Source organism: Arthroderma uncinatum (assembly GCF_011692745.1).
Source record: "Arthroderma uncinatum strain CBS 119779 chromosome Unknown scaffold4, whole genome shotgun sequence".
NCBI classification, from domain to species: Eukaryota; Fungi; Ascomycota; class Eurotiomycetes; order Onygenales; family Arthrodermataceae; genus Arthroderma; species Arthroderma uncinatum.
Genome location: NW_022983866.1, coordinates 1,308,413 through 1,332,251, shown reverse-complemented (window position 1 = coordinate 1,332,251; position 23,839 = coordinate 1,308,413). Strand labels below are relative to the sequence as shown.

Below are 23,839 nucleotides of genomic sequence, written 5' to 3'. Positions count from 1 at the left end.
CGCCATGTTTGGAGCTTTAAATCGCCTTATCAGTGGGCTGGATGCAGATACATCGTCAGCCCAGTCGCATAGCAGAGACAACGCATACGGGTTCCAGGTGCTTCGGAATAAGAATCCAGACTTGCCATTAGAGCCTTGGTTTGATTTTATCATTGGAATCAACGGCCATCTTATAGTATGTGGTTCTCCTGGGCGGTGGTTCTACAGCCATGAACTAATGTACATACAGGATGAAGCAGACCCGAATCTTTTCACAACAGAGGTGCGCAATTGCGCGGGATCAAACGTATCCCTGGAGCTGTGGAGTGCGAAAGTACGCAGTGTATCTCGTCATACAGCCGGTTGAAGTCTACCATCAGCTAAACTGTTCATTCAGGGCCAACGAACGCATCGAGCCATCGTCCCAATATCTCCATCGAACCCAACTCTCGGCGTCACCCTTCAGCTTGCGCCGCTCTCCCTAACACAAAACATATGGCATGTCCTTTCTATACCCTCTCCGCAAAGCCCAGCCTACCTTGCCGGCCTACTACCCCATTCGGATTACATCCTTGGAACACCAAGCGGGACACTTCGCGGGGAGACTGCGCTTGGCGAGCTTGTTGAAGATCATTTAAACAGAAGCCTCACTCTATGGGTGTATAACAATGAATTCGACGTTGTCAGAGAGGTGGAAATAGTTCCCAACAGAAATTGGGGAGGTGAAGGAGCGTTAGGCGCGGTTTTGGGATATGGTGCTTTGCACAGGCTACCTTTGGGTTTGGGAGAGGAAGTGGAAGGACCCGGAGAGGTAGTGTTTGCGACAAAGGAAGATGGCCATGATGCTGAGTCTAGCAACCCACCGATACCACCGCCGGAACCCCATTTCCTTGTCCCAGCCAACATCGTTTCCCCTCCTGCGAATGCGCCAAAGAAAACTGTTTCTCCTGGCACTAGGCATGGAAGAAAGAACCGCCATGCCCATGCCGAGGCGCCCTCATTTGATGACTACTTCAAGGAAGGCGAGCAGCGAAGTCAGAAAGAGGACTATATACCCTCGACAAATACCGGGCCAGTTGCGCCACCCCCAAGGGCAGGTGGGCAGGTCCCGCCACCACCGGCGACAACAGCTGTTAAGGAGACAGTTGAGGGACCACCGGACGAGTAGCTTCATATAGCTTTTTGCTTAAGATAATTATATTGTGGTGAATCGAATTGGTAGAGGTGTTGATCCCAATAGAGATCAAATTCTGCATGTAGAACCTTTCTAAAACATGTTGCTTTCTTAGATATATTTCAACATCTAGCATGAATTTTGGCGCCTCTAAACGCTGCTGGTAAAGTACATTTATACAAAGACAGTTAGAAAAATAAATATGAAGGAGTGCAATCCCGGCCTGAGGCAAGTTTATATACCTCCTCTTTTATCTTTTCTTTTCAGTGAGACGTCATTTCACACTCCTTTACTGATCAATTTCTCAATGGTCTCTCTGCCTTGACCAATTTTGCTTTCCATCCAAATTCGGGCTTCACCACTGAGCCTGATGGCCTGTTGTACGGAGTGCTCTACCATAAACTGAGCCTTGACGTGGTTCTCCGCAAGAGCAGGAACCTTCTGCTCATACTTCCACACCAAATCGGAGACGTTCCTCATTGTAATAGGGAGCAGACTCCAGGCGGCAATGGTTCCCACAGCAATTGGAGATGCGGTTCGGAGGAGTATCCCGCGGTTTCGCGAAACGATCGATCCGGCCATCGCGGACACAAGTACGTAGATACCTCCGGGTAGAAGCCGTTCACCAGATTCACGCGGTGGCGCCAACGAAGCTATGGTGCTTGTGAATTGTGATTCTGCGTGGAGGACGCGGGAAACAGTGTCGTTGAAGCTGTTTTCCGCAACGAGGGAATGGCGGTACAGGAAGAGCCGGACATGTCGGACTTGCTCGGCCAGTTGATCGGTTGGGCCGGGGGATCTAGATCGGACAAGGGGGGACTGTGGTGATAGAGTATCCGGCTGAGAGGGCGCGGGTTTTGAGGGCGACTTTTCAATCTTGCGGCGGATGCTGTTGTCCTCCTCGTCAACATCGTACATCGGCTTCTTCGAGACGTACTGGAAACGCGGTGTCAGAGCCTGGACAGTCCACATCTTCACGCCCACATAGATCACCTACCGAGTTGTGTGGAGGAGCTTCCGCATAGGCGGTTTGGACTGGGTTGATGGCCACGCCCATGGCAATGGCTGCGCCTGTGGCCGCCAGCCTCTGGAGGTTGCAAAGCATTAGATATGAGTCTCAATCAGTACACAAGGGCCGGCTGACTTACCCGCTGGAGCATTGAACCGAGCATGATCGTGGGTTGAGGAGAGTCCCGCGATCAATCGACGTTATCTGATGGACAAAAGTTGAGGTTGTTGAAGTTGCGTTGGTGACGGAAGTTTCTTGGTGTCTCGGCAAGCTTTTGCAGACCGGGGGACGAACATCGCACCTCCAGCATCAAACATCAAACGCCAAACACCAAACGTCGACCCTTGTGCGCCTTCAATTGCTTCAACGGACTGCTGCTACGGTGTTACGGTATTGGATGTCTTCGAGTCGGCCGTTCGAGTGCAGCGGAAAATGCTACGGGCCCTCCAGCAACGGCCGTGGACCTGTCGAGCATGTCTCCAGCGCATAAAAGCCGGCAGGGCCTCCTATATACCGAGTCGCAATCTCTCCTCCGTCGCTGCACCTCAGTCTACGGGACAGGATCACGCTGCGTCAGGCCTGTCGGCGGCCAAGCGACATGATGATACCAACCTACGGCTTGTTTTCGACTCAAACTCCTTCTGGCGCGAATTCTCCCAGCGTCGATCCGGAAACTCGAAGCGTACGGGCTTGCTGCAGAACCAGTATCTCACCAACCCGGAAGGCTTTCGGAAATTCGCCCATATCTCACTCCAGAAATGCCAGAAGATAGTCGGGAAGGTTTTGGCGGCTTCGACGCTGGAAGACTACCGGGCCATGTCCAGAGACCTCGACAGGTTGAGTGACCTCCTGTGCCGGGTAATAGACATGGCGGAGTTTATGAAGACGAATCACCCTGATCCTGCGATAAAAGAAGCTGCTACGGAAGCCTTTGCGTTTATCTTCGAGTACATGAATATCCTCAACACGACGCCCGGCCTAAACGAACAGCTAACTCGAGCTGTCGACAATCCCGAAGTTACATCACACTGGAGCGAGGAAGAAAAAGTTGCCGCCCGTGGTTTGCTGAGAGACTTTGCGAAATCTGCCATACATCTACCTCCTGGGGATAGACAGAGGTTTGTGGCGTTGTCAAACGAAATCAGCCAGCTTGGTCCTACGTTCGTGAACAACATGAACCCTGAAACATCTCAGCTCAGCTTCGGCAAAAACGAGCTGCTAGGAATGGACCCATCACTCATCCGGAAACTAAAACGATGGTCCAAGGTGGTCATTCCAATGTTTGGATCCGTTCCCAGGACTGCCTTGAGCACAGTTCAGGATGCGGAGACCCGGAGGAAAATACACCTTGCATATCGAACTTCCTCAAAGCAACAGATAGGACGTCTGGAGGGGCTCCTCCAGAAGAGAGCAGAACTGGCCAAGCTATCTGGGTACTCCAGTTATGCCCAGATGACTTTGAGTGATAAAATGGCCAAAACCCCAGAGGCCGTGGTTAATTTCCTATCGTCCCTTAACGCAAGCAATCGTGGCCAAGTAGATGACGAGCTCTCAAAACTGCTCGCGCTGAAGCAGATTGAGAACCCATCCGCAACGAACCTTCAGCCCTGGGACCACTTGTATTACATGGAGAAATATTATACTAAACATGGCCGGGCAAGAAGATCGCGGGATTCTGATCTGCTTCCTTCGTTCTTCTCCCTTGGAACAGTCATGCAGGGACTCTCGAGGCTTTTTACCCACCTGTATGGCGTAAGGCTTGTTCCGAGTGAGACGCTGTCTGGCGAGACGTGGAACCCAGATGTTCGCAAACTAGACGTGTGGGATGAGGAAGATAACCACATCGCTGTTATTTATTGTGACCTCTTTTCACGGCCAGGAAAGAGTCCCAACCCAGCGCACTTCACCCTTAGAGGCTCTAGGGAGATTTCCCGAGCTGAGATAGCAGAGTGTGCATCGTTGCCGGACTCCCCGCACCCCAATGATGGGATGGCAGCCGCCGTAAGGCAAGGCACTAACCGGCTCTATCAGCTGCCTACGATAGCCCTTATATGCGACTTTGATGAGCCGACCTCGTATAGTCCTGGATCGCCGCCCTCTCTTCTCTCCGAACATAGCGTTCGAACACTCTTCCATGAGATGGGACATGCTATACATTCCGTTCTTGGTCGTACGGATCTCCAATCAATTTCCGGCACTCGTTGCGTTACCGACTTTGCAGAGTTACCGTCCGTATTAATGGAGAGCTTTGCAATGGATCCTCAGGTTCTTCGCCTGTACGCCCGGCATTGGGCGACTGACGACCCGCTGCCGGAAGATATGATACAAAACATAGATCTCAACCGTCAGAACCGTGATAGCATGCACGGCGGCATGGATAACGAAGCGCAAATCATTATGGCACTAATGGATCAAGCTTACCATACCACGGACCCTAGGTCGAACATCGATAGCACGGCAATTTTCCACGACGTGTCTTCCAAGTACAGTAGTTTACCTGACCCTGCCGATTCGAAGACCGCATGGCAAGGCTATTTTACCCACCTCTTTGGCTACGGAGCGACATACTACAGCTACTTATTCGATCGCGCCATAGCTAATAAGGTGTGGTCTGATGTATTCCAGGGTGGTGAGCTTTCTGTTGACAGGAACGCCGGTGAAAGATTCAAGAATGAGGTACTGAGATGGGGTGGTGGACGAGATGGTTGGAGCTGCGTTGCTGGCGTGCTCGGTGACAACAACGCTGCAAATGCCAATGGAAGGCTGGCTGAAGGTGGTGAAGAGGCCATGCGCGAGGTTGGGCGTTGGGGGCTCGGTAAGACGGGCAGCGCCGAACCATGATTGGGATATAAACATTTTTCCCCTTGAGTTTCCGGATACACCATTACAACATATACATCCTCCCTGGGATACATTTGGGTGGGAGAGAACTGACTAATATATAAACAGGCTGGATACTTACTGCATTACGGATTATTGAAGGGGCATTTAGATGGATATACAATATAAATTGGATATATATTAGACGAATATCGTTTCCTTAGCTGGATCTCTTCTCTCTGGTCGCCCTCTCTATTCATTGTTGTCATACGCATGGAGCGGCCCATAAAGGTAAGCCACAGTAGGCCATATCTGGAACCGCCCATGGTGTCAATTAACAGGGCTACGGGCGTTCCTCGCTGAATATCGAACCCCTCCCCTATACCACGTCCTTACTGGCTAACTCTTACTCCATAGCGTGCCGTCTTCCCTATATGCATTCTTAGTTGATACAGGGCCTAGAATGTAAAAAAGAAAAAAAAAAAAACATGGGGCTAGATCCCCTGTTGCAAGGAACAACCATGTCGATATCAGTTTGTCCACTTGAATGGCTTCAACCTCAAGATTTGAAGCATATATGGCTGATAGTGTTCCGTGTCCCAGCCCGTCTGGAAGCCGTTCTTCTTATTACCGTTCCATACACGTCACGCCATGCGTCCTATGTTTTGGAACAAAGAAGTAGGTTTGGAACTGTCTAATGCTTGCTGAAATGCTCAAGGCCTATCTAGAGAAGCCCGGCCTGTTGAGGCTCACCTATTCCCACGAATAGATGTGAATAACGGGCGATTTCCGGTCGCTCCACATCCACCAGCCTAATGGGGTATTTAGTAGGAGTTTGAATACAGCCACAATGGGGGTAGGTATTGGATATCAAAGTCGGGGGCCCAGGCGAGTTTTAAATCGTGGCCGACTTTACAACACCTTGAACATCATCTCTCGAATTGGTCATCGCTCATTTTTGTTCCATTTCTCTCAAAAGAATATCCCACTCTCCAGTTCCGTGGGGGTAAAGACTCTCATTTGCAGCCGAGAGATGGTGTAATTGACAGCACTCTGTACCACAAATGCCATATGTCAGGCCGAGGTCTCGGTTAGACCGTTCTCCGGCTGGTGGCCTGGGATCTTTGGTGGTGCGAGCCTTATATAAATCTCCGACAAGGAGAGTTACGAACAGGAGGTTACGTGTCCTGCAGCAGTTTTCCTCTACTCGACACTCTGTACGGATTCGACTATTGCTTTAGTGATCAGGGTTCTCGCTGCGGGTCGTTGACCTTTCGTGTTGGCATACTCGCGGTTCGTGCCGTAGCGGCTGCGAATTTTTGAGAAACAGCTTGCTTTCCATGAAGTTGTCAACCTAACAGAATATGACTTCTAAGGCTCCATGATCGTGTGACTTTGACGTGCACTACTAGCCATTCGACGGTTGGTGTCTTCATGTTAGGAAGCCACCGTAGCCATTATTGAGAGGACGGTACGACAATGGCGTGTCCGGGTTCATGGTGATCTTACATCCGTTCGATTCATCGGGGCTGCTCTCGTTGGAGTGTCGGGTAACATGCATCAGCATTGCCCGAGAATGGAGAATGGGCGGCAGAGCTGAGGCTGTGACGGGATTAAAGATTTCTTCGTAACTATTAGCCTTCCACAAGTGAGGCGGTGAAGTGATAAGTTGTAACGTGAAAGACCAATATTTCGATTGATCAGAAATTGGAATTGGTAGGGGTATACACATTGACTGTAGTATAAAAAATTGCTTGGGCTCAACGCCAAGGCGCCTGTAACGGGAATATATATGGAATCAAAGAGGAAGAAGAAGAAGAGAGAGATAAAGAAACCAAGATAAACAATGTAGAACAGTGAACACTTTTCCCTCCATAGATTCGCAGTCCCTGGCCGTTATTATCATCAATTATCCGTGTGAACGTGCATGACGGTAAAATTTAAAAAGAAAAAAATATAAAAAAAAATAAAAAACAGAAATATCAAAAGGTTGAGTTTTTCTGCAGATAGTCACATAGACAGGAGAAATAGGAACGCCGAGAAGGCCTTAAGATGAAGGCTTTCTTCCAGTCACAACGTGAAATTGTTGGTAGGTATGCACTTTTCGGTCCTGGATGCTTTTCCTAACATCCACCAAGAAAACTTCAATTTCCTCTTGGGTCCATCCTAATCCTCTTGAGCCAAAGGGTGCATATGAAAACGCAGCAAGGCCGTCAAGCCAATTCCTTTCGCTCCAGGCACCGAGACGCTTCAAGTGTGGATCCTTGGGCCAGGGGTTCAACGGAACTTTTGTAATTCGTTCTTGAACATCCACAAATCCGGCCTCCTTCATCCAGGTGGAAATCTCATGTGCAACAAAGACGGGCCTATCCAAATTGCCCGTGGATAGGCGACAATATTGGAGCCAATTTTGGAATGCATATGGGCCCTGAAAATCAGCTCGAGGAGGTGGTAGTGTACCGTCGTCACAGTAACAGGCTATGTCCCATTCATGGCACTCTATGTAGCCACCTGGTTTTATGTAGCCGAATGCCGTTTTGAGGAGGGAGGGGTAGGAATCTAGAGCGCCGATGAGCATGGAGGAGCGGATATAATCGAAGTGGTCTTTAGGCCAGAGCCAGTCCGATTCTGTGGCGTCGTCGACGTAGAATTGAACGTTTGGTGGTACCTGGCCAGGTTGTACGGGGGATAAATCGGTGCCAATGATCTCAGCATCTGGAAATATTTCGGCTATAAATCATTTATGTTTAGTATCTCTATTTTTTCGAGCACTGGTTGGGTTTGAAACGGAAACAAGCAAAAAGGGGAAATTACCCATTTCAATTGGCCAGATACCTGAGCCTGTGCCAACATCAAGAAGTCTCTCTGGTTTGGTTAAAGGCGCGAAGAATATCCTCCCTCCGTTTATCAATCTTATTAATTCATATTGCATATCCAATCGGTCTAGTTCTTTTTCGTCATTGGGATAGAGGTATGCTATTATGCTGATGTTAGCTCGAGGGAACGGATAGAGAAGAAAATATTCAACGATCCAATAGACGTACTTCCTTCATGATATCGGTGATATCTCCTACCATTCTCCATGGGATAGTCGGTAACACTCGAAGTAAGCGATATGGAGCTGCTGAGGTGGACATATGTCAGTTTCGGTCCTTCGACGACAGTAATTATTTACTCATTCGGGGCTATCATTAGAACATACTCGGGGTTGTAATCCTTCTCGTACTCGCTGGACTATATCATTGAAGGAAAATAAATTAGGATTTGCCCTGGAATTTTCACGGTGTTCAGACTTAAAATTGAACGAACGTACATCAGGCGTTATAGCACGAGGTTCAGTAGCAGGTGCGGCAGGGAGCGGTTGGTCGGCCCTTTCATCGGGAACCCTTGCTGTATTCGTCGTCATGATGGCAATGTCGATGTTCAAAGGGGCTTCTTTGTGCAAGAGGCGCCCCCTGAGTTTTCATATCAGGAGTCTCAGGAGACAATCAGATGGGATGAGGGTTGTAGCCCGGAAGCTTTTCTCTAGCATTCGAGAAGTAACAAAATCAAAATACTCCTGATCCTTTGGGGCTGGAAAATCCAGGGAAGTGGATGGGGATGTGGAGGAAATTATATACGTTTCCCGAACTACCAAACATCCGGGGGCCAGCGACCACGCAGAAATGGGCTCTCAGAAGCTTAATTTGTAATTAACCTTTGCTTTCGGTCCTATCAAGCCTATACAAAATTTTCTCTGTGAGAGGAGGAGATACGGCCAGGGATGAAGGTTGAACCTGCGTGCTGGGCCCCGAGAGGCCCTGATACCGGGTTGTACCAGCAGGTCGTAATTAACGTATTTATGGTCGGAAGAGCGATCGACCAAGAGAGAGAGATGTTTGTCGTGGCCACCCCTAAACAACAGACTCTGCGACCACCAGCTGGCGGGGAACGGAAGGTTTGTTAGTGTCGAGGCTAGTATTAGCCCATCACGTCTTGTGCATCCTGTATCCCTTTTGCCCGGTTATTGACTATCCGAATTTGAACAACGAAGCATTTCTGCAGGGACCAGAATCATGGTATTCCTTTGACAGTGGGTGTTTTCTGCAGTCCAACGCCCGCTAATGCATTCCTCCCATGCTGCTCCGTACAGCTGGAAACAAAGATCGAACCCTAGCTGGTCTTTGGGTCAGCCACGCCCCGGTAATAGGTCACCCACTAAGGCGGTTTCCAGCCGACAGGATCCTCGCAGGTAGCCTTTTTATTTTTTTGCCCCTCAAAAACATCCTTAGTACTCGCCTTGGTCGTTTATCAGGCTTGCACACCCCACGCCAGATTGAAAATAGAAGGAGGCGACTGCTATTTTGCTTCGCTGGATCCAACACGAAAATGGGATAACTTTGGTGGATGATGAACGGCGACAAGTGGCGCCTTTTAACGAGCCTCGACGTATATCAAACCCATGGAACTGGAAAGTTTGCAAAGCTGATGGCCCATGTTCACGATGACCTTTTTGAGCTCATCCAGTGAGCGTGGAGCGTAAATGTTTATACTGAGTTTAGACAGTATATCGTAGTCGAATGAGACCTGTCTTTTTGGCGATCGACCGAGCCCCGGCTCTTCGTTGTAATAATACGTCAGCTATATAGAGTTGCACACCAGCGCCCAGACGTCGTATCGATAGGTGAGTTGTCACATGGCACCATCTAAGAGCTTGTCCAGCGGGCTGCCGGTTCATTTATAAATCCCCATGTTGTGTTGCAGAATTGTATTCTCTCGCTCGGAGATATAACGAAGCATGACAATTGGTTATGCGGTCTCAGCGTTGAGGGGCCGCTGTATGTATGTACGGGCCGCAGAAGAAGATCACCAGCTGCACACTAACCACGGCCAACTACTCCGTACTTCGTACGTCGTCCCGTTCCTGATGTCATGCATAGCACCCTGAAGAATGGAGCAAGGTTGTATGTATAAAGATCGATTGAGAGCTGAGGAATCAGAAGGTGATCAGTGGTTTTGCACGTTCCCCTTTGCACTACCCGATTCTTGTTCTTTAGTCGCACTGTTAGCGTATCAGCCACGCGGGATCTCACTACACACGTTAAGGTAGAAAAAGAAAAAGAAAGGCGAGACGGCACAGGGAAAGAGGAGAATTGGTTGGACAAATATTCCGTTGTGATTCCTAGACACTCCTAGTTATACGTATAAAGTTGCTTCGTCGTCCTGCGGGCTTGACGAAAGGCCTGAGAGCCCTGATGCTCCCCGACTTGTTCCCCATGCTCCCCTTGCGTCCCGGGAACGTCAGGCAAACTCTGTTGCTTCTGGAGATGCTGTATTATTGGAAAGGACGCTATGTATCTAGAGCTTTTCTGTAAGTAATGAAGCTGTGGCTGGAATCTGGAATTGTCGGTATAGACAAGCCAGCCGTGCCTCGCTCGCCGTTACGATTTAAACTCTCCACGGGTCAGGCTAATTGCGGCCGTAAAAGCAATCTGTAAAGGCAGGAAAACCCCCTAGCACTACCAATGGATCACGCTGCAACACAGTAAGTAGAGACAAGACAGCGTTGTTGTATCCGGATTCTGTAGTTCGCTCGCGTCGTCTTGCTGGAAGTTTTGTATAGAAAAATGTATATCACGTGATATAATTCAATGCTTAGTCAGATATAATTGTTCAATTTTGGCGACTTCGATGCGATGTTTGGCTGAGCGAGCACACGAGGGAGACAGGCCTCAATTAAGGGCCGCAGAAGGGCGCAATTGCTGGAACTACGAGCATTGGGCCGGTGCCGGATGTCGTTCTGCAGGCATGCTTGCCGAACGGCGGCCCAGAAGTATGGGAGCCCTGCCATCGAGCATGTTTGGGTTAGCGATGAGCTTGTTGCTTCAACATTTGCCAGCTTCGTGCAGCGCCAACGGAGGTATGGCAGCAGTATACCTGGTCCCTGTGAAGCTAGGGAACGCCTTGCGAAACGACGGAATATGAATTTGGCCAATGCAGCTGGCCCGCCTCCTGGGCTGGATGCTTCGCTCATCTTCGGCTTTTCGGGCATGGAGAGACGGGCGCGACGGGAACCATTGATTACTTCATCGCCAATTTTTCAAGCTGCTACTGGTGAGTGATATCGACCTCTTCGGGGTTGACTTTGCATGCCTTGTGATTTGTCTTTGGCTGCATGAGCTAACAAGACAATTGAGTATATTCAGGTAATACTTCAGCTCCGACCGAGCTTTCCATGAACCCAGTCCTTCCAGTATCGGACATACCGGGGTCTAGCTCTGTGGAGGAGCAAGATGTCGTCGCAGACCTGACATGCCTTTTGCACAAAAATATTTCGTTGACCGAGATCCGTCACATCGTCGAAGACCTTGAGATCAACCTCCGCATGCGGCCAGATCTCAGCAACCTGATATTCAAGCACGTTTTAGAAACACGGCTTGACTCTGGATGGACAACTGCTGAAATCTATGAATTTCTCGAGGATCCGTCATTGAATCCCCTAGGCTCGCGCAATTTCACAGACTTGATCCGGCGTTTGACGCTAGGGGAACTCGTTCTACCAACAATTATTGAACACATCGACCATTTAAAACAGAACCTCGCTCTTGGATCGATAGCTTCAGCCGAGTTTGAAGAAATCATTATCAACCTGCCATATCTTACAACCTCTGAGGGCACATTCGCCGCATCGAACCCTGAGCTGCTGATAGCGAGCTACATCGATTTTTGGAGTGGCATGATATCTTCCTCCGTATTAAAGCCGTCGGATCTCGAGATACCGACCCTGAACCTGTGGTTGGAGCAAGTGATGGCTATTCCAGGAAGCGAAGACTCGATATCACTTTGCGAAAACATTATCCACGCTCTCAGATTTAAGGGGATATCAGATTGGCAAACCATGTCTAACGTTATACTTCACATACTCAACTTTATTATCTTGGATCAATCATCTTCAATCCAGGATGAATCCGCCAAGTCGAAAAGCAGAAGGCTACGCAATCGTCTTCGCGACGTATGGGCTATACTGCGGTACCAAGATAATGATATTGCTTGTCAAACTATAATCCACACCACAGAATTCTTGGTATCGACACAGCAATACGATGAGAATCGACCCCAGGTGCTACTACTTTGGGCGTGGATGTTGCAGCGCATGATCCAAGTCCGTAATATTATTTCCGGAAAGCCGTGGACGGACTTTCTCACTCTCAGGGATGTACCGCGTTCGCAATTCCAGTCTAAGTTCAAACTAGACCTTGGCCTGCGGGAAAGGTGCTTTCTGTATATGTGGATGCTGAGAACCCTAGGCCAACGCACAAAATTCTACTACAGTGTTGATAAAGAGCGAATGAGTCTTTTTGAGAGATATCTTGATCACCTAAAAGGTCTCTCGGGGATCAACGAAAAGGGTGGCATGTTGGATGAAATGCAAACCCTTATGACAGCATTTCAAGATAGGGGCCTTCCATTCACAGACCATGTCCTCGTAGCTGCGGCTAGATCGAAATATCAGAAGCGGCTGGGGATCACAGACTCTACACCGGAATCGATGATAAAGGAGCTGAATGTACTGGAGTGTGGCCCCTTACAAAAACCAGAGGCAATATGGGACTACGATAGAGATATGTCGGTGAAGACGTTGGGTGAAGCGCTCTTCAGGCAGACTGCACGGGAGACGGATATCACTGATCCAGATTTCGTGCGTCGAATGCTGATTTACATCGAAACAGGGAAATCCCACTACCGAGGAATGCTCATGCACCTCCTGTCTGAACACAAGCCACTCAGATATGCCTTGGGCCGGTTACAAGACTCATTGCCTGGCGAAGGGACCGTGCAAGCTACACAATACCTAGATGAAGGACTGCCAGTCCTCGATCCACAAGCCTGCCTCAACACGATTAATTTCCTCGCATTAAGTTTTGCCAGTTCGCCCTCTATTTCTGATCGCACATCGTGGAGGTGCACGTACTGGTGCTATTCGCTTCTTTCATCTGAAAGAGCCCCTATATTGCCTGCTATGAGTCGAGCTCTGTATCATGCTGGGATACGGAGGAACTATGAATCTGGCAATCCGGTTCCAAAAGAACGGCGAAAATTCATTATGGATGTTGTAGCGGAAGCTGAGGGGAAAAATGTGGCTAATAATTTAAACTGACCTACTCGCGGCTGGACATTGTACGTTATTTATGGGAGATGTATATAGGCATAGACATAGAATAGATTATATCAAAGCCAAACTTGATCTAAAAGCCGAGTTTTTATTTTTATTTTTTAATAGTCACCAAGGTAGCGGCATGTCATTACAAGGGATATAGACTGAATAAGATCTAAAGACTAGTGACCACCCTCTAGACATCAACGTCCATCTTCTCTGCCACAGCCTCCTCTCCACTTAACTCCTCGACGGTTACATATCGTGCTAGGTCAGCCTTGGTGATTACTTGCTGGTCTAAGTACGCAGTTGTGCCCCTCTTGAACTTATAGCTTCTCTCCTTCTCAACTCGCTCGTTTGGCGTGAGGAAGTTCCTCATCATCTGAGTAGGCTTATCCTTCTCGATCACACAGACATCGACGTTACTTCCAGATCCTAAATCGTTCCAGATACCAGCCTGGATAGCATCAGATGTAAGCTTGATGGCCTCCTCCTTGGTTAGGGATGGCTTCCACGTCGATTCGAAGACGGACATGGCGGCGAGCGAACCGGAGCCCATGGTCACGTATGGGAGCTTATCGGTGGATCCGTGGGCGTGGACGGTAAAGAGGTGGGTGCCGGTTGGGTCGACGCCGGCAACGACTAGATATGCGCCTATGTGGCCCTGGTAACGGAATAGGTGCTGCTTGAGCATGGTCATGCAGGTGGCGACGCGGGGAGGGCGGCCGGTGGAGAGTGCGTGAAGTTCGATGTTGGAGCTGATGAGGTTGGTGGTAAATTCAGTGTCTGCTGCGGTACCGGCTCCGGCACACCATATTGAGGGCGCTATGTAATGGATTTTTTCACAGTTCTAGGCGGGTAAACGGGTTAGGAGCGTGTCCCGTAGCCGAGAAGATTAAGACATGCGCAGGATGGGAGAATAGGACTGAATATGAGGCCGTATCAGGGTATTAAGTACCTTGTCTGCCACGATTGGTCCACTGGTAGCTCTGGTATCAGCAGCGATCTGAGTGAGTGTTAGCCATGTCTATGCGTCTGTAGATAAAGGGTTCAGCCCGGAAACAACGCACCACAACACCTCCGTCGAATATGCATCCCACAATGGTTGTACCGGTGCTCGTAGCCTTGGGCAGCGGCACTCCCTTCGCGTGGAGGGCCCGGTTACGGTTGTAGTTGGAGAAGTCGAAGCCCGGCATGGTGCTGGTCTGGCTGTTCCGAGATCCGTCGTAACCGTCTGTCGTCTGTCGTCCGTCGTCTACCGTCTATCGTCTAGGAGAGAGAATGCGTATGGTTGTCTTGTGGCTGTCCTGTAGATGTGTGTAGATGTGTAGATGTTCGTGATGTTGATGATGAAGCTCGAGCTGCCTGGAATGGAAGCTCCAGAGCCAATCACAGCTCACCGCCCTCGTTCTGCCCAAACCGCCAGCTAAATTCCGACTTCTTCCCTTTTCAGTAATATCAAAAGAGCAAAAGCACCGCGTCCTTGACAGCCGTCGGACTTCTTCTGCGTGCCCTCTTGCTTGTCGCAGTACGCGCTCAGTGTCTGCCTCGTGCCCGTGACGGCAGTTTCCCGCTTCGACTAGGAGCGACGGTCAAGATTTTCGGGCCTACGCTCAGCCTTTTTAATCGGAGACCTCGCGTCGTCCTGCGCCGCTCATTCGCAACTCTGAACCAGGGATCGCTCTCGCTCAATGTTCCCAAGGCGCGTGCATATTTAGACAGCGGGCCACGTTCTCTCTCAGCGGACTTCGAATCTTCATTTAGGATGGCCTTCTCGTTTGGGTCAGGCCAGTCGCAAGCTGGCGGCGGTAAGGTGGTGGTGGGACCAGAGCTTCAAGAGGTCGAAACACAGGTGATTTTCTATTGCAGCCCGATGCCTGGTATGAGGTAGCTAATGAATAAAAAATAGCAAATCGGGTTTCTGTCCATCGGAGGAAATGCAAAAGTTCGACTGCTTCCTACACCATGGCCGGAGGACTCTCTACCCTCGACGACCTCCTCACTTTTAAGCGTAACGTCAGTAAAGGGCCTGCTTGCGGCTGCTGGGCCAGAGGGGATAGCGATTGCCCGCACAGACTCCGTCAGAAAAGCGTACGCGAGCGAACCTTCGGGCGATAGTGATATTAGGCCATTTCAACCAGAGTTACAGATACCTCTGTCAGCGAGGGTATCCCATCTCGCCTTTTCTGCAGATGGGAACGTTTTGGCGGTTGCAGTTGAGGGTGGGGACGGGCTGGCCCTCTTTGACGTCGCCGGGCTATTACAGGGAAAGACGCAACCTACATCTACACTTAATATGAATGGCGCAACGCTACGAGCACTGTCCCCGAACCCCAACCCCGATACATCTGAACTGTTTGCAGCAGTAACGAACAACGGAGAGCTATTGGTGGCTAATTTGAAGACAAATCAGCTCTCTTCCGGTCCAGCTGGTCCAGTGTTGAAATCCGGGGTCAGCTCTGTTTGCTGGAGTAACAAGGGTACACAGCTTGTAGCTGGTTTGGGAGATGGGACTGCCTTCCAGTTGAAGCCTGATGGAGAAGGACAGGCCGAGATTCCAAGAGCTCCCGAGATTGGAGGCGATCACCATGGTCAGTTATAACCCTTACTCTCTTCCTTCCTATCGAACGTTGACTAACCCATCTTTTAAGTCTCTTCTATCCTATGGTTGACCAACCATTTATTTTTCATCGTCTATACTCCAACGAGCGTACCTAATGGACCCCCGCCTGCGTCTAATTACTACATAGCCACCAGAAAACCTCCAGATCAATATGAATTTAGAAAACTGCCTGAAGTCAGCGCACCCTTTGGCCTGGCGAGACACCCTGCATACCAATTTACGGCCCGCATGAGAGATTTCGAGCCAAATCTAAAGGAGGCCCTGATTGTTGCCTCTACTGCATCTACAGACATTGGTCTGATTACACAGTCGACCGCGGATGGCACACCAACTTTCGCAACCGTTACAATGGCTGATGATTCTCGAAGAGCAGTGCTGCCTATGACTGAGGATATGAACGATACGTCACCTATTGGCATGTGCCTTGACTTGTCGAGTAGGGATAGTGTACTATCTCCCATCCCTGGAGACGAAGATATCAAAGAATCGTCTTCCCCGCTTCCTGCCCTCCTAGTTTTGACTAATGATGGAATGCTTTCGTCGTGGTGGTTTGTACATTCAGAGTCGATAAGACAACAGAAGCCCTATAGTGGGCTAGCCGCTGTGAAGGCCGGTGGCCAGCAAGGCCAGCAACAGGTTACCCCAGCACCAGCACCAGCTATGACGGCAACGCCCGCTAAATCACCATTTGGACAACCTGCCTTCGGCCAGCCTTCATTCGGTAAACCAGCGGCGCCTAGCTTTGGCACAAGTTCACCTTTAGGCATGCAGAGCAAGCCTAGCTTTGGTTCACCTTCCCCTCTTGGATCATTCTCCCAGACCCCAGGCGGCAGTGGTTCATCCTCTGCGCTCGGTTCAACAACGCCACAAACAGGCGGTGGCATTTCATTTGGTAGCCCGGCGTTCGGCCAGACAGCTCCGTTGGGAGCTGGAAGATCTTTGTTCGGACAGCCTTCCATGGGTGTTGCTGGATCGACTGCTGGATCTGGGTTTGCTAATCTTGGGTCTGGTGGTGGATTCGGTTCATTCGCGTCTTCGGGTGGTGGTTTTGCCAGTGCTGCTCAGACAGCTGCGTTAGGGGCTAGTCCCTTTGCAAAGCCCGCTTCAAATGATAGTCCATTTGGAAAGCCTGCCTCTAGCGATAGCCCATTTGGAAAGCCAGCTCCCAACAATAATCCATTTGGAAAGCAGACGACTGCTAATGAAAGTCCATTTGCGAAAGCTTCTCCCAATGATAATCCATTCGCAAAGGCCGGTCAACCATTATTCAGCTCATCTAGTACGCCTACCACAACGACTCCGCCATTTGGACAGCCGGAAAAGCCAAAGACTGGCTTTGGTACCTCTGGTGGTGGTTTCACTATTGGCTCTCCAGCGAAACCCGATATCGCGAGTGAAATGGACGAGGATAAACCAGAACCGCCCAGCGGGGCCTTGTCAATGGGCCCTGCCTTTGGTGATATGCTTGGTAGCATAAAAACCGACACCGCAAAGCCAGCTGAGCCCGCCGTTAGCTCAACCCCTGTATCTGCGCGGCCTATTCCCCTATCCTCCCCTGAAAAGCAGTCTTCACTCGAAGAACAGAAGCTGCCGTCCTTCCCGAGCTTATTTAATCCACCGCAGCAGCAACCGAAGCCGCAAACTAACCCGCAATTCACAACCCCTACAAGCTCCTTTGGTATGGGCCCCATGTCAAAAGAGCCACCATCCACTCCACTATCACCTCCGAAAGAATCCATCCGTTCGCCATCAACAGTCAAAGCCGAAACACCCAAGGAAGCCCCTCCAACCCCCCTAGCGAAAGCTGTTGAACCGCCGCTTCCACCTGAATCTACTAGCAAGCTTAGCTATGCTCCTGGAGATACGTCTGTGTCTTCTTCCGGTGGTGTCTCGGGCGCATCAATTGAAGAGGCGCCGTTGCCTCCGGACTTTGTGAAACCAAAACAACCTGAACTTGTAAAGGAGGCTACAGTTATTTCATTACCAGGAGAATCCGATGAGGGCGATGCGGACTTTGAAGACAGCGGAGAGGAAGTCGGACATGATCTCAGCCCCACGGATGAGGCAGCCGATCACCGTGTTCGAAGTCTAAAGACATCGCCTGAGAGCTCATTTGGCGGAGCTGTGGATAAGAGCCCTATGTGTGATTTGTTCACAAAGGGTAGCACCTCCGAGTTGAAAACCGGAGGAGCGAAACCGTTATTTGGGGAGATACCGAAACCCATATTCCCACCCCCTAACCTGCCAGAGCCTCGACATCGGTTGAGTCCCCGATCACCAAGCCCTGTTCGCAGAAGGTCAGGGCAAATGCTTGCGAGAGCAGACGGTTTCCGATCAACCAGTGCTCCTAGCGCCCCTGATCGAGCGATTACTCGACGAAAGGCCACGCTTGAAGGCTCCATGCTCGCGAGACAAGTATCACCCTCACGGGATCAAACGGAAGACCAGGCAAGGGCTCAACGGGAAGCTGAGAAGCTAGCTGCTGAGACCCAACCACTGAGCGAAGATGACGAAGACGAGCAGTTGCGCGCAGATCTAGCTCGACCAATTTCCCCTTCCCCGGCTTTGGACCCATTCCTGCCACATCAAGGCTATACTGGCGAGAGCATGAAACCAGGCATACCGGGACAGGTAGAGCTGTTATTCCGGGATATTAATACGATGATAGATACACTAGGGATTAACTCTCGGTCATTATCGTCATTCCTACTTTACGAAGAGTCCGCGAAAGAAAACGACTACAAGCGATGGTTGAGAATCCTACAGAGCGATAGATGCTCCGACGTGCTCAACGAAAGACACCTACTGTCAGAAATGGAGAAGTTGCAGTTAGGAGTTGAAGCTCTAGATGCAGCCCTTCAGAAAGGCAGAGTCGAGGGGGTTCAAGAAAAGTTCGATCATTGTCAACAGCTAATCAGCAAGGATCTGGTGACACTGCGTGGCCAGTTTGCGAACCTGCAGAGAACTCTCGATGCGCATACCGACTCGATTGCCATCGCGTCTGCGCCACTGTCGGCAGAACAAGCTGCGCTCCAGCAGGATCTCCGAAAGGCGGCAACGGAAACACGTTCCAAAGTTGCTGACCTGGAGCGAGATATCTCGATTTTCCGGGCCAAGATCGCCGATGCCTCAAGGGCGGCTGGCGCTGATGGGGACCGCAAAATGGCACGACCGACTGTTGAAGCGGTGACGTCTACGATTTCTACCATGACCAACATGGCCGAGCGAAAGAGCGGCGATGTCGATGTCATTGAAGCCCAGCTGAGACGAATGGGAATCGATGTCTCGGGCTCTCCAGCTCCCGGACGAAGTAGGGAAGTGTCACCTTTCCTCACACCTCATTCTAAACGAGTGTCCGCCGGCCGGTTCCCCGCCACTCCCGGTTCTCAGAGCTCCCAGGACGGCTATGGCCGCAGTGTGTACCAGACGCCAGAGTCCGGGACGGCGGGGTCGCAACGATTCCGGTCAAGCCTGCTGGGGCGTAGTGCGCAGGGTAATGCCGGCGACTTGATCGTTGCAGACGACCTGCAAAACTGGAGAGCCAAAACTGCCCGGAGAAAGGAGGTTGTTGGGCATTTACGATCTGCGCTGAGTAACCGCAGCGTCAAGATACGATCCCTCGATGAGTGAAGGATGGGATGATGATATGCCATCTGCTTTGGCCATACCTGTACGAAATGTTTGTGAGGAGTTGTCGATGGGATTCTTGTAACTTAGCGGATATCTAAAATGGCCCAAGTAAATTGACTGGCTCTCTTCTTCTCCATATTACTGACTTTGATCCATGGCGTTCGTTCCTCTAGGCGCTGGACTTTGTTGGCCCTTGGCGATGCGATGCCACGATTATATATCGCGGACCATCGACATTAGCCATTAACAATCGAATCACGTAACAAAGAAAGCTAATTGGCAACTTGCATTCAGCCTGTCAAATGCATAAACCGGTGCATTTACGACCGACAAATGGTGGGATCGGGCTCATTTAAGAGGAAGAACCCCTGTCTAGTTTTCTTGGAGCTGTCTCGTATCCCCTTGGACGGTCAGCCACTTGTTGGACATTCTTTCCGTAGCCTGATAACGGACGACGGGCGTTTGGAGACGCTCTGCTTTTCCATTCCTCCTATTTATCTTCCAATTCCCGCCTTGCTCGCTCTAGAAGAAGCCCAGAAACGAAAGCTAAACGGTAAACGAGATCCTCAAGCGTCCGACGGAGGGAGAAAAAGCACATATATATATATATCGACAGCCAGCCAGCTAATAGGCGAATCGACTGCGCCCGACCTTGATACGGATATATATATCCATCTGTTAACGGGCGTAACGGACCCCAGGTTGACGGACTTATCAAGCCTCGCGGAGCTTCAGCCGGCACATATCACCATAAGCAGTATCGATCCCTTCGGATCCTAGAAGAAAGGCGCCTATCGGGTGATTTATATGATCAGCTTGATACGCTTTCTCCATGGATCCACTGGGGTACAGTTCTAGTCGTCTTCATCCGCATCCCGCCTCAGCTACGGCGAGCTCCACGGCGCATACTCCAGCTCCCGCTCCGTCGATACGTCTCTCTCACCCCGGGTTTGACCAGGACGGTGCTGCCGCTGGCGGCGATGATGCGGGCGATAGCTCACAGCAATATCAGCAGTACTCGAGTGGCCCTGCGACGTGGGGTGGAGGGCAAGATGAAGGCGCTGGCGGAACCCTCGGTGGTGATGGGAGCAGCTATCAATATCACCCCGATGTCCAGGAGACAGCTCCTGTGGCTGCTGCGAGCACAACGGGATCGAAGAAGACGGCCCAGCCGTCGACGACGACGAAGATCCGTCGGCGGAATCGAATGATAACTTCCTGTCTGGAATGTCGACGTCGAAAGCTCAAATGCGATAGGCTTCATCCCTGCACCAACTGCTCGAAGTTCAAGCGTCACTGTCTCTTCCTATCCCCGACTACAGATGCGCTGTCACGTATGAAACTGATGGAGCTGAAGGAGAAGATGGGGTCTCTCGAACTTGTCCTCGAGCAGGATGTCGCCGCCAGACAGACAGGGCGGATGAACGCTGGTGATCCAGGTACCGGTGCCACTACGTCTACCGCGCCTCTATCTGGATTTGTTTCGGGGGTACTGGAACAGACACATAATGATCGAAAGAGCGAGGAAAACTTTGATTCGAACACGTTGGAGATTCTAGACAATGTGGAACAAGATAGAGGTTCTGTTCTAGATGATGAGAAGTTCCTACGGCCTACACCGTTGGCTGTCATGGACGCAGCATATGACGATGATGCTGATGACGATACCTTTGATATCGGCTTCAGGTTAGGCAAGATGAGGATGACAGATCGACTCGGCGGCTTCTTTAGACCCAGGATCGCAGACGAGATATCCGTCGTGCTAAAGGAGCCAAAAGTTAGCAATGGAATCACGGATACGTCCTTGAACACGCCCGTCAAAGTCCCAGATATGAAGCCGCCGCGGCTGCGAGATTTGATGCCCGAAGGCCAGGAATCCTTCTTCCATCCGGGGCCTACATATATAGCTCCTCACTCCGATTTCTTCTTTGGCAGTGGTCGAAAGACCTCACTGGCCGATTTCCTACCAACCAAAACTGCATCGGATAGACTGCTGGAACAGTACTGGGTATCCGTCGACCCTGTGGCCAAAATCCTCCACCGACCGACTTTTGAAAGGCAGTATCGAGACTTTTGGTCTGATGTCACCAGGAGCCTTGAACCTCCCTACTCCCTCCAGGCTGTTGTATTCGCAGTTCTGTTCACAGCGGTAGCCGGTATGCAGGAACATCTGGTGCTGAGCACATTTGGAGTAGCCCAAAAGAAACTCATTGAAAATTTTCAGCTGGGAACCGAGATGGCTCTTGGAAAAGCACATTTCCTTAAGACCACAAAGACACAGACCTTACAAGCCCTGGTCATGTACATGGTACGTTAGATGGTATTTCAATCTTTCTTGTGCAGTTGCTAACTATCAACTTCCAGATTCCCATGTGTCGAAACGAGGTTTCCCGTACGCACTCTGCGCTTGTTGGAACTGCTATTCGTCTGGCCGAGTGTATGGGTATTCACCGTGACCCTGAGGAGTATGGGCATGGCCCTGTAGAAACTCATATCCGTCGGATGATCTGGTATCAGCTTTGCTTCCTGGACCTTCGAACAAGCGAATCCCAAGGGCCCCGTCAAACTATCAGACGAGAAGATTTCTCAACTAAATTCCCACTCAATGTCAATGATGCCGATTTTGCGTTACACCACGATGGCCGTCTGACTGATATGCCCAAATTCACGGATATGACGTTCACCCGCTTACGGTTTGAGTGCCATGAACTACATCGACTTGTCTACGTTGATCGAATAAAGCTAGAGACGAATAGCATTAGTTTGACACGCGTGCTGGGGAAGATTGAAGCATTTAGACGAGCCACTTATGCAAAATATGGACCGCTAATCTATGTGCCCAACCCCAGACCAATCCAACGTGCAGCTCAATTAGTATTATCCATCCTTATATGCCGCAGCTATACTGCTGTGCTACATCGATACCACAATAGTGTTTCAGTGAGGATTCCAGATCGTCTACGCCAGATCATCATTACCGCTTGCACGCAGATTCTTGAGGATGCCATTGAGCTTGAGACGGCACCGGATTTACAGCCTTGGGTTTGGTACTGCGGTGCCTTCAATCAATACCATGTCGCTTTTCTAATCCTAGTGGAGGTCTGGGCCTACCCTATGCGAAAAGAGGCAGACCGAATTTGGAGATGCTTGGACTACGTTTTTGAAACACCGTCGACTCCGGCTCCCCTTGGAAGCGCGGGTAAAAGTGCCCGACATCAGCTAATAATGCAACGAGATAACAAGGCTCGTTTGATTCTCGAGCAACTCAGAGACAGGATGGAGGCATACCGTGAAATGAGAAAGTTAAGAGTACCCATAAGCATGGCTGACACCAAAGTCCTAAGAATGACGCCTGACGCTGTGACATCTCGGGAGCCAACTCCACCACATACAACTGATCAAACTACTGGAGGTAGTACTCAGTTATGGGGGCCTCAATATACCTCTCAGCCATTCGAAGAGAGCCAATCAATACCAGCGACATCTGCCCCGTCTTTCCACCCATCTCATGTCTCACCTCCACGTATGTTTAGCCATGAACAGTATCAGCTTCAATCACAGCAAGGGCGGCGATTATCACCAGCCTCCCGTATGGAACAATACCAACATGGCCAACCCAGTTACCACAACCCACAACATTCTTCATCGTCCCCATATTCACCTAACCCAGGATATAACAACAACTTACAGCAAACCGGTTATGTGCCAGGTTATCCAGCTCGAGGTCCCGGCAGAGAAAGCTTAGACTCAGGGACTGGATCAGAGGAATCTGGCCCAGGAAATCTTTGGTTTGCAGCTGGAGCTGATAACGCAAATGCTAGCGCCGGCCTTGCACCACCGTTGAAACCTGCGCCACAAGGACCGTCGGCCATAAGGGCAAAGCTAAGCAATACAGAAGAAGACCTTCCGATGCTAGATATTGACTGGGTAAGTTTTGTACCTTTTTATTTGTCTAAGGTTTTGTTGGCTAAATCGTTTGATCTACAATTTAGAATGAATGGGATAAATTGTTTCCTCCCGATATCAATAATGGTGACCTTAATCTCCCACCTTTATCACCCATGTTGGGTCCCACGGATACTGCGACTTCGCTAGAAGACATGTCTTCGCTACCTGCAACAACAAATCCAAACTATCCGCCATATCCTTATTCGAACAACTAGCACGCTTGTCATACAAATCTAACTTTAAATCTACCTTGAGTACTCTATATCCCAAAATAGCTTTCCATCCTCTTAACCTCTCAACGATTTATCACATTACTCCCATTTTGCAATAACGATGCCTGCTCTCAAAACCCTCCCGCTGCTCAGCCACCTAAATAACCACCCAGCGACCTGCCACTTGGTAAACCCGCTCAACCCCATACCAGCCATTTCCCGGTGCCTTGTATCTAGAAATTTAGCTAGCCCTGCAAACACGTCATCGGTGATATCTTCTATCGTGATATTCTTAGCCAAGTACCCAGCC

At 50.2% G+C, this 23,839-nt stretch overlaps 8 protein-coding genes across 8 annotated transcripts; 5 read left to right on the top strand and 3 right to left on the bottom strand.

Moving 5' to 3' along the window:
* Positions 1 to 4: 4 nt before the first annotated feature.
* GIQ15_05750 (golgi reassembly-stacking protein 2) lies at positions 5 to 1,147 on the top strand (the record flags this gene model as incomplete). The annotated part of the gene is made up of 3 exons (XM_033553167.1): positions 5 to 175; positions 230 to 313; positions 377 to 1,147. The coding sequence occupies 3 exons, from the start codon at positions 5 to 7 to the stop codon at positions 1,145 to 1,147; spliced, it is 1,026 nt and encodes a 341-aa protein (XP_033404311.1).
* Positions 1,148 to 1,432: 285 nt separating this feature from the next.
* Positions 1,433 to 2,313, bottom strand: GIQ15_05749 (MICOS complex subunit; the record flags this gene model as incomplete). The annotated part of the gene is made up of 3 exons (XM_033553166.1): positions 1,433 to 2,089; positions 2,151 to 2,240; positions 2,302 to 2,313. The coding sequence occupies 3 exons, from the start codon at positions 2,311 to 2,313 to the stop codon at positions 1,433 to 1,435; spliced, it is 759 nt and encodes a 252-aa protein (XP_033404310.1).
* Positions 2,314 to 2,594: 281 nt separating this feature from the next.
* On the top strand, positions 2,595 to 5,003 carry GIQ15_05748 (mitochondrial intermediate peptidase; the record flags this gene model as incomplete). The annotated part of the gene is made up of 1 exon (XM_033553165.1): positions 2,595 to 5,003. One exon carries the CDS (start codon positions 2,595 to 2,597, stop codon positions 5,001 to 5,003), a length of 2,409 nt encoding a protein of 802 aa, XP_033404309.1.
* A 2,026-nt stretch (positions 5,004 to 7,029) lies between these two features.
* Positions 7,030 to 8,388, bottom strand: GIQ15_05747 (uncharacterized protein; the record flags this gene model as incomplete). The annotated part of the gene is made up of 4 exons (XM_033553164.1): positions 7,030 to 7,712; positions 8,057 to 8,106; positions 8,185 to 8,216; positions 8,296 to 8,388. 4 exons carry the CDS (start codon positions 8,386 to 8,388, stop codon positions 7,030 to 7,032), a joined length of 858 nt encoding a protein of 285 aa, XP_033404308.1.
* A 2,808-nt stretch (positions 8,389 to 11,196) lies between these two features.
* Positions 11,197 to 13,119, top strand: GIQ15_05746 (uncharacterized protein; the record flags this gene model as incomplete). Its single annotated transcript, XM_033553163.1, has 1 exon — positions 11,197 to 13,119. The coding sequence occupies one exon, from the start codon at positions 11,197 to 11,199 to the stop codon at positions 13,117 to 13,119; it is 1,923 nt and encodes a 640-aa protein (XP_033404307.1).
* Positions 13,120 to 13,312: 193 nt separating this feature from the next.
* Positions 13,313 to 14,312, bottom strand: GIQ15_05745 (proteasome component PUP1; the record flags this gene model as incomplete). The annotated part of the gene is made up of 3 exons (XM_033553162.1): positions 13,313 to 13,966; positions 14,075 to 14,122; positions 14,187 to 14,312. The coding sequence occupies 3 exons, from the start codon at positions 14,310 to 14,312 to the stop codon at positions 13,313 to 13,315; spliced, it is 828 nt and encodes a 275-aa protein (XP_033404306.1).
* Positions 14,313 to 14,881: 569 nt separating this feature from the next.
* GIQ15_05744 (nucleoporin NUP42) lies at positions 14,882 to 19,369 on the top strand (the record flags this gene model as incomplete). The annotated part of the gene is made up of 3 exons (XM_033553161.1): positions 14,882 to 14,968; positions 15,026 to 15,707; positions 15,768 to 19,369. 3 exons carry the CDS (start codon positions 14,882 to 14,884, stop codon positions 19,367 to 19,369), a joined length of 4,371 nt encoding a protein of 1,456 aa, XP_033404305.1.
* An 832-nt stretch (positions 19,370 to 20,201) lies between these two features.
* GIQ15_05743 (uncharacterized protein) lies at positions 20,202 to 23,532 on the top strand (the record flags this gene model as incomplete). The annotated part of the gene is made up of 3 exons (XM_033553160.1): positions 20,202 to 21,677; positions 21,734 to 23,296; positions 23,362 to 23,532. The coding sequence occupies 3 exons, from the start codon at positions 20,202 to 20,204 to the stop codon at positions 23,530 to 23,532; spliced, it is 3,210 nt and encodes a 1,069-aa protein (XP_033404304.1).
* Positions 23,533 to 23,839: the final 307 nt, after the last annotated feature.